At 37.8% G+C, this 9,254-nt stretch overlaps 2 protein-coding genes across 3 annotated transcripts; one reads left to right on the top strand and one right to left on the bottom strand.

Moving 5' to 3' along the window:
* The first annotated feature begins 985 nt into the window (after positions 1-985).
* Positions 986-2,636, top strand: LOC114713289 (H/ACA ribonucleoprotein complex subunit 2-like protein). Its single transcript, XM_028897900.1, has 4 exons — positions 986-1,178; positions 1,472-1,541; positions 1,949-2,054; positions 2,198-2,636. Exons 1-4 carry the CDS (start codon positions 1,049-1,051, stop codon positions 2,357-2,359), a joined length of 468 nt encoding a protein of 155 aa, XP_028753733.1. The 5' UTR covers positions 986-1,048; the 3' UTR covers positions 2,360-2,636.
* Positions 2,637-3,242: 606 nt separating this feature from the next.
* LOC114713321 (inorganic pyrophosphatase TTM1) lies at positions 3,243-9,150 on the bottom strand. 2 transcript variants are annotated; one of them, XM_028897937.1, is made up of 12 exons: positions 9,065-9,150; positions 7,899-8,285; positions 7,559-7,673; positions 6,816-7,011; positions 6,601-6,714; positions 6,334-6,507; positions 5,881-6,075; positions 5,043-5,165; positions 4,864-4,976; positions 4,602-4,725; positions 3,969-4,229; positions 3,243-3,785 (listed from the first exon to the last, which is right to left on the bottom strand). In XM_028897937.1, exons 2-12 carry the CDS (start codon positions 8,239-8,241, stop codon positions 3,570-3,572), a joined length of 1,974 nt encoding a protein of 657 aa, XP_028753770.1. In that variant the 5' UTR covers positions 8,242-8,285; positions 9,065-9,150; the 3' UTR covers positions 3,243-3,569. The 2 variants fall into 2 exon arrangements, with proteins under 2 accessions (XP_028753770.1, XP_028753769.1); XM_028897936.1 differs by lacking the exon at positions 9,065-9,150 and adding an exon at positions 8,865-9,018.
* Positions 9,151-9,254: the final 104 nt, after the last annotated feature.

Here is a 9,254-nt window from a genome sequence, read left to right as displayed (position 1 = left end):
CGAATGAAGAAAATGTAATTGGAGCACCTGCAATTGTGATGCAAGGAAACGGGTGGAAATGTAATAATAATTATAATAAGTTTGTTTGATACAATATTAGAAATAAGATAATAAAATATATTTTTCATATTTACTTAATTACAAATAAATTAAAAAGACAACAATATCCTTATCAGACAAGGAAAAAAAAAAACAGAAGAGAAATGCCTCCCTCCTGCACCGCAAATTAGCCAAGAAAATATTTTTCTTCCCACAAAATCAGAAATCATCGCAAAAACATAACAATGAAAAAAATTCTTATGAGTTGAAGAAACAAGGAGGAGTGAGATGAGGAAGTGATTGGTCAGGAACGCATCTAATAATAAATACGTAAATAGATCTCCAAATTGAAAGACTTCTGAGAGGTTTTGATTTTAGGGTTGAAGGCTAGATGTTAGGCTTAAAAAAAAAAAAAGATGATGAGTGGATGGAAAGTAAGAGGGTGAGGTTGGGGACGGGGTTTCATGGCCGCGATGGCACTGTCAAGGCAAAGCATGTGGTAATCAAAATGATGGCAGTGCAAGATGGAGGAGGGGGTCCAAGTAGATTATCTTGTTTTTAAGGGTAATAATGTATTTTTCTTCTTGTATAATTCCTATTTATAAGGTCTATCTATATAATTGGGATGCAAACTTTTAAGAGAATCAGGATATCAAGATGTAATCTTCTTTATATTATAAAGTCCAAACAAACAATTGAATCAAACTTTTGTATCAGGATTACATGTAATCTTTCCTCTTAAATGGGTCATAATTTATTTTCCTTGACAGGTCTATGTTATACTGGACGCCGGCAGTCCATTGAAGCCCAAGAACAAGGGTCAGGCCCATAGTTGCTGGGTTTTATTGAGCCCAATCACCGTCTTCTCACATGAAAAAGCAGGGAAGTTAGGCCCAGATATAAAAATACATAATGGGATTTTATGGAGCGACAAAAGAGAAACCCTACATTAAACCCTAGCTGCTGTATTCTTCTTCCCCGACTGTCATTCCTTCACTTCCGGGAAGAGATGGGGAGCGATGGTGAAGCCGAGAAGTCGGCGCAGAAGGAGAAGAAGAAGATGCTAGGCCTGTCTCCGATTGCCAAACCTCTGGCTGGGAAGAAGCTCTGCAAGCGAACTCTTAAACTTGTTCGTCGAGGTATTATGCCCCATGTGCATCTTTTTCTTTCTTTCTTGTCTTAGCTGGTTGTTTTTCTATGCTTGGTATCACATTTTCATTCTGTTAGCAATCGCTGGATACGTTTTTGGTAGCTTGGATATGATATGACGCAATTTCCTTCCTGTGATCGTGGAATGTGTTTTAATCATGCATCATATCTTCTTTTTTCTTCTAAAATTACTGTATCCAGCCATTAGGTTTTACATATGTAGTGCTTATTTTAATGTAGAACAAGTGCTCACCTGCAACAATTCGTTTTCTTATTCTTTCAGCTTCTGAACACAAGTGCTTAAAGAGAGGAGTAAAGGAAGTGGTTAAAAGTATAAGGCGTGGTCATAAAGGGTTAGTATTCTGTGAAAATGCGATCCTCTGTCTAAAGAGAATTAGTTGACATTTTGTTGTCAGGGAAGACTGACTAAAATGTCTCGAAATGGTATTGCTCTGATTGATTCTTAAGCATTAAGTTTTTTGCTCTCTGCATTGCGGCAAAAGAATCGCCCAGCTTAGCAGAATATTATCCAATTTATTAATATAATCTGATTTATTAAGTAGAAAAGGGACATGGGACCTGTTGGTTTCTGAAACATCTGCAATTAACAACTTCATCAAGAATGCTCCTAAGCCCTAGTAGTTCCTTGAAAGATGCTCGTTTAACCTTTGTCTTTTTGGTTTTCATCTAGTTGCTTTCTGGTCAATTGCATGAAAAGGAAAATTAATCTATCCCTAATTTTCTGTTTTGGTTAATGCAGATTATGTGTTATAGCTGGCAATATTTCGCCGATTGATGTGATCACTCATCTTCCTATCTTATGTGAAGAAGCTGAAATCCCATACATATATGTCCCATCGAAAGAAGTAAGAAATCAATTTTACCTTGTCCCTCTCTCTTTTTTAATTATATAAAATAAGACGTGCTATGCCATTATGTGATGTTGAAATATTTTAAGAAAAATTATGGGATTATGTTAACGTAGGCATTCTCTTGTGTGATTTTCCAGGACCTTGCAAGTGCAGGAGTGACTAAGAGGCCAACTTGTTGCGTTTTAGTGATGACCAAGCCTGCTAAGGGGGAATTAGATAAAGGGGAACAAGAAAAACTGAAGTCAGATTATGATCAAGTTGTATCGGAAGTTAATGAAGTTACTGCTTCTCTTTTTTGAAGCACGAATTCATTTTGTACTCTTTGCTTTGGCCAGTTAAAGCATTTTACCATGGACAAATTGCTGATATTATCTCTCATATGATCTATTTTCCCCCCTTTTTCTGTTTGTTTATTTTTGTTTGGCAATTTCTTTCCTTATCGAGTATATTGTTGGGCGGTCTCGGGATCAACTTGTCGGGTGGCAAATCAGGCGGGAAAATCTCTGAAATCACACTGGCCAAATCATAGGGCAACTGTATGAATCAATGGAGTCCAACGATTGCTATTATGGGTCACTTGCATATTGTTCCTGTTAACTGAGAGTGGAAGAGACGGGAGCACTTGTGACCTCTCCTTGACTCTGCTTTTAATGGTATGTGTTTTATTCGTGTAAAGGCCCGTATTGGTTCCTTAGTTTTTTGTCGCTCCGTACCTACGCCCCCCTGTAATCTACGGATAACCATGCTGTCGTTATCCGTTCTCAATGGAAACAAATTCAAGTATCTACCCTTAGTTTCCATATACTCCATTTCACTCTACCCCTCACGCTGCAGCGACGTCCACTACTCTACTCACCGATGGGAACGAGCCCTGCCCATGAAACTATTCAGTTGTTCGTTTAAGGGGTGTTTGGAAAGCTATAAAAATATTTTTTAAAAATATTTTTTTACAAATCGAAATAAATTTTTTTATATATTTATTTCGTATACTGTAAAAATTATTTTTAAAATTATGATTTTATTTTTATCTAAACACTTTCTAAAACGGCAAGATAGTTAAGAGGTGAGAAAACAGTGAAATTGCCAGATAATTGTTGCGTTAAAGACCTATACTTTCCCTGCTTCAGTCTAACAACAAAATTTACAACGAAACGTAAGCCGTAATAATTTACAGTGAAAAGCAAGCCAGAGAAATCAAGCTGCTTTCCATTACATCCGATGGCCTTTCCAATCTGCATGATATATAATAACAACAAAAGGCTACAAGTTATAGTCAGCTCAGCATTCCCACCAAGGATATTGGTATGGTGGGACGGGAAAGCAGATGTACATATGCTTGTATTGGAAAAGCACACATCATTCAAATTCTACTGGCCATTGGCCATCCGATATTACTTCATATAAGGTTGGAATTAATGTTTGCCTCTTGTCACTAATGTCCGGTCAATTGTCCAGCAAAACTCCAGGAAAGGGCGATGGTGTTCACAAATTGTTTCGCAGAAGGACATGTTATTTATGGGATGTAAAGCCCTTGAACAAAAAGACGCCAGCAGCTCCAATTGCCACGGTCAGAAAAAGCGGGATGGCGAAGTCAACATCAGGCATCCTACTTGCTTGGTTTACCCTTCCTAGACGTGCTCTTTCTCCGCAATATTCATGCAAAAGATTGCTCAGACTATCTAGTTGATGCATGATTTGACGTTGTCCTCGTGCAATAAGTACAACCTGATGAAAACGAGTTGGAGTGTGACTGTTGAGTGTGCATTTTCACTAGCATTATCCAACCCATAATGCAAACATCTAAACATAATCGGGTTTTGAACAGTAAATATATCCAATTACTTGGGATGAAGGCGAAGAGAAAAGTCAACTAAAACTGTCCCAGAAAAAAAAAAGGAAGGGACTTACCTCTTCCATCAGTGGGGACTCCCTCGCCAGTTGGGAAGATGATGAAGAATTAGGCAGCAACGAACCATTACCCAACCCAGTAAGGAAGAGGGAAGTGGGTCCCGAGCCATTGCAAGCTTCAGCCTGTAAAGCCAAGTTCTGCTGACTGGCGGATACTTTTCTGTTTGCAAATTTAGAATTCAGCTCTTCAATACGGGATGTGAACTCATCCATTCTCTCATTTAACGTAGAAATTTGATCAGAAAGTTGTGTAATGACTCCCTGGACCGAAAAGAAATCATGAGTGAGATTAATTGAATCAATTAGCTGGGTGAAAAAAAAAAAAAAACAGAAGGAACTTCTACCCGTGCAGACAGCTATCAATTCTTGCCACCCCTCTATGCCAAACAAATACATGAATAGACTTCCACTAAAATTGAATATTCCTTTCATTTATGTTTTTTCCAATTTGCAGTACAATTGCATATTACGTTTTCGATGTTATCCCTTTCACCCTTTCTAGCAACTAATTCAGCTACTTTTCCCCCATGAAATCCACAAAGAGATACAGTAGGTTATGTCTCTTTGCGCTTTGATGAATGCAGAAGCCAAAATGATTGCCAGGGTATGACTTCTGAAAGCGATATATCTTACTTGGTTTGCGATTGCTGCAGGTGATTCTAGAGCACGTCCATCAAATCTTCGGTTATTTATAGCTAATCTAGTCAACTTAGATAGACTCTTGTCTCTTTGACTTGAAAATGAGTGGGAGAAATTGCTGCAAGAAACACACATGGGAAAACATCATAAGGTTTTACTCTCTATTTTCAATTTCAATTGAAGTCAGAACTTGATCTTCTTATCATGAAAGAAAGCGGGAGGCATATCACCGGTTTCTAAGATAATTAAAACGTACCGATTTAGGTACTTCATTCTCCTATCTGCAGAAGCTCTGGAAAGGGCTTCTTTGGGGCTCAAAACCACATCATCGTCTAGACTGAGTTTGGTCTTCAGATCATCTGGCAATGCCTGCACTTTGACCAAATTAGTATACAAATACGTGAAGCACAAGTAAATTTATCGAAGAGGTCATACCATCACATCATTTATAAGCTTCTCCAGCTGAATTTGTTCAATGTAGGTGCGAGGAACATAAGAACCATCCAACTCCAGCTTCTCAGCCACAGATTTAACATAGTTTCTATCTCTCCCTTGCACCTTTATCACAAAATGAAGCAAATATTTGAGCATAAAATAGTGAAAAAAATTAAATAGAAATGAATCTGGGAATCTGGTCCAAGCAAAGCCCAAAGTTTCAAGTGCCTGGACCTAAGATAAATAATGCCTACAACCATGGCATGGGCCTTGATTGCCAAGAGACAGAAGACAAAAATCAACAAGCACAACATTTGTTGTAAATTTTTTCCAGCATGCAGGAGAAATCACTGAGGGATAGACATCAATAAGACAATCGTAAAAGCAGAATTGTATGTCAGGACATTGATCGGGTCCTCAGCAAGTATTGGAAAATTTACTGTACCCTATCAGCAGACCGGTTATATGATTAGCATAGCAAATCAAGAAAAGGCATCTTTGAATGCAAATTGGATCCTCGACATTAATGCAATCGTACATTTATAGAGAAAGTGACACCAAAGAATGTGATTATGTATGAGGTTTATATTTCATTTTTACAACAATCATCTCTATTTCTCTATCTCCCCATATGCATTGACTATTGTGAATATAGAGGTTCCGAATTCTTTGAATGATACCTTCGATGACTTCAGACAGATTTCATGATTAATTACAGTCATCCTACAATTTTATAAATAAAATGTTCAGTTCATTTAAAAAAAAAAAAAAGGCAGACTCTCGCATTATCAACCCACGTAAGCAAAGCAAGAAAATTCTGAATGATATGCTACTACACCTGAACATATAGGCGATTTAGTTGTTCCAACCAATCAGTTTTTATGGAGACTTTGTCATCATGAAAGATATGGCTGTTTCTTTTCAGGATAGCCGCAATTGTGTACCCCAAGGCCATCAGCCCTCCCAGAAGGCGTACACTAACCTCAAAAGTAATTCTAGGAGATATTATGAATGGACTGTCTGTAACCCATTCCTGAAAACAAGGAAAAAACCATATTTTAGCAGAGTTTGGGAAAAGCTCAGGAGCATATAGAATGCGCTTCTGAATTTTGATACAGAAAATAATTTCAATTCTTGTACAAGATACTTCGCTCCTTGATCAAAGATAGAAATTGTTTATCATGAAACAAAATCCTACTGAAACAATCCCATAAAATTATTGCTCATTATACATTTTCTCCAAAAAGAAAAAATCAATACCTATCCAAAAAGAGTTGTTTAATCACCTAACCTCAAACATAAGATTGTACTTTCCATCCCGGTTTCTCATCCTCAAGTATGATTGACATGCTTCAGGATCTTCCCCAGGTGGTAGAAGATATATGTCATACGTTTCCTCCCTGGTTTCAGTATGCTCTGCAGCAATAACGGCTTTGATTTGATCCTCTGTCACAGCCTTTGCTGACTACAACATCAGAATCAATGAAAATTACTTAATAATAAATCACGAAGAAAGCACTTGTTGAATGTAAATCATGACAAAAGACAAGAGGATCACCTTCAATATGTAGGTGGGATTCTGGAATCCAGAGAATGGATTAAACTTGTTTATGATTTTAATATGTGCTGTTTGGAGATCTGGCTCAATAAAGGCTTTATACATCGGGTATACCTGCACAAGAAACAACGTAACAGGTTACAATTAAAGCTGATCCCTTTTATAGTCAATTATTTCAAGAAAAGGGAAAATCTAGCGTGGGATCAGGGAAAAACCGTTTCAGAAATTTGTTGAATTATTTCTTCAGGCTCTTGACCAGCACGTTGAATATCCCGCAAGACCCGCTTGACAAGGTCGAAGTGTACTCCTCCAGTGACAGACACCCGAAGATCCAGCAAAGGACGTAACTTTTCACTCAAGGCATAGATGCCTTCTATTATGACGATACGGGAGCTAGGGACTTCAACCGTCCTGCAAGAAAAATGGTACAAAAGGAAGTTGAGAAATGAATAGTAAATATGTTACTGAATTGAAGCTGAAATAATAGGATACTATCTATATGTACTTTATGTGCATCAAAACTTAAATAGCCTGCACCATACTCCCTCCCAACATAATCAACATCCATATGTAGACCATATATGTGTTTTCTATGCATGTCTATATCAGTGTTTGAGGCTGTTGGAGAGTCATGTGCATGGAAGTGCACATGCATTTCATATGCGTGTCTTTAAGAATTTGACCAGAGAGATAGTGTGTAAATGTTGTAGTGCCATGTTCCTGTGAACTATTAGAACTACTATCTTCAGATAACCAGACACTGTAGTGTTTTCACCATGTAAGGCCAGCAGATATAGTAATAACTTCAATCAACAGTTAGCATGAATTGCTATTACATTCTCTGCGCACGCACTATTTTCAGATTCTTCACTATGAGGCATAGTTTTTGCTACAGCCACAAAACAAGCTTTTTCATATCCCCCCAAAAAAAAAATATATATGTGGAAAGGCACACAACCTGTAGCCTATGCGAGAGCTAGACTTGAAATCATATATTGGAACCTGAACTGGCTTGCCAGCTTTGAGACCCCGTATATTTTCGAGCAATGTATCATAATCTGTCAGCCGAGGGTCTGTTTTCAAGAATCACGACATTAGAAGTCTGGATTGCATTGAATCTGTCCTATTTCTAGGAAGTTCACAAGAAAGATGAACGACTGGGAGAAGTTCTTGATAATGAATGGGCAAAATAAATTCTGAGCATGCCAATAAACGAGAAACAAGAACGTCTTCCCAGATCAATGAAACCAATTGAATCATGTCATGGACTTAATGCAATTGATGAGAATAAAACTTACCATCAAAGTTGCCATCTATGATTCGACTAGAATCATTATAGTCGTCCATTGTTATGACAGCAACGCTTGGCATGAAGCTGAGGACCTTCTCAGTGAAAACAGTCTTCCCAGCTCCAGAGGGTCCAGCGACTCCTACTAATATTATCCCATCATTCTTTTGAGCCAGCAATTGGCATGCACGAATAACTATGAAGAAGCCTTTCTCAAATGAGAGAGAATCTGGGATGGAGACAATTTCATAGCGATCAGAATCCTTTCTTTTTATTAGCTGAACCTGATCCCGCAGTAGACCAGAAGTTCTCTGGGGTATTTCAACACCAGAAGCAGTATCTTGTGGTGCCATTAAGGAAAGTAGGGATGTCCACGTTATAGGCAACCAAAAAGGACCTGGGAATGAAAGTGTCAAATTAAGATATGCAAACAACATTACAACAAATTGAATGACGTCAAACTGCATAAACTGCACATAGAATCATGACGTAGTATATAACTCACCTTTGAAACATATATTACCACTTATTCATAAAAATGAAAAAGAAAGGAAAAAGGAAAGAAAAGAAACATATCCTATAGAAACAACAGTGAACACATTTGACTTTTGCATGTAAAATTTACTGGATATGCAGCCATTGACTGATAATATCATTCTAATGGATATCAGCAACTTCAACTCATATGAAACATTAAAGACTAGCTTCTGCCATCCTACATTAGCGAAAACAGTTACTGTTCCACTACATCAAAGAATATGTCCACAAAAAGAAATTATGCAGAAATCCAAAAAATTTCACACAGCAAAACAGAAAGAAAAGAAGTTTAAGAGGAATTGTAATTTAAATCGAAAACAAGGAAGTAGAAATATATAGAGCAACTCCATCCCACGCGATATAAACCAGGAACAAAAAAATAATGTACAGGATAAAGCCTGAGGAACTGTAACAGAGAGGAACACCGTGATAAACTTACAAATTAATATACGCTCTCGGCGAATATCAAATTGTACTGCGAAGTCTGGACAAAAATCAACAGCTAAGCAATGAAAACTGGAGGTACGGCCACCCACAACAAAATAATAAAATTAAAATTTTGATGAGAGTGATTATCCAGCGATCATTTGTTAACAGCAGAGAATGGACTGAGGCAACTAGAAAACACGAGAAGCGAACCTTTCGAGTAAGAGTAAAGAACTTGTTGGATCTTTCAGTTGACGGCTTGACGCCCTTCAACCTGTTAGGACTTGAAAGATCGGGGCATGCGATTCTGTTATAAATCTGGCTTACAAGACACGTGGAAGGCCCTAAACAGAATTTCGGACTTAAGAATGAGACTCTAGTTCTGCCGCCCATCATTCTCGCG

This window comes from Neltuma alba, unplaced genomic scaffold (genome assembly GCF_004799145.2).
Source record: "Neltuma alba isolate B1F8T4 unplaced genomic scaffold, ASM479914v2 tig00011422_pilon, whole genome shotgun sequence".
Lineage (NCBI taxonomy): Eukaryota > Viridiplantae > Streptophyta > Magnoliopsida > Fabales > Fabaceae > Neltuma > Neltuma alba.
Note: the sequence above shows the minus strand (reverse complement) of the source record. Positions and strands in the feature narration are given on the sequence as shown.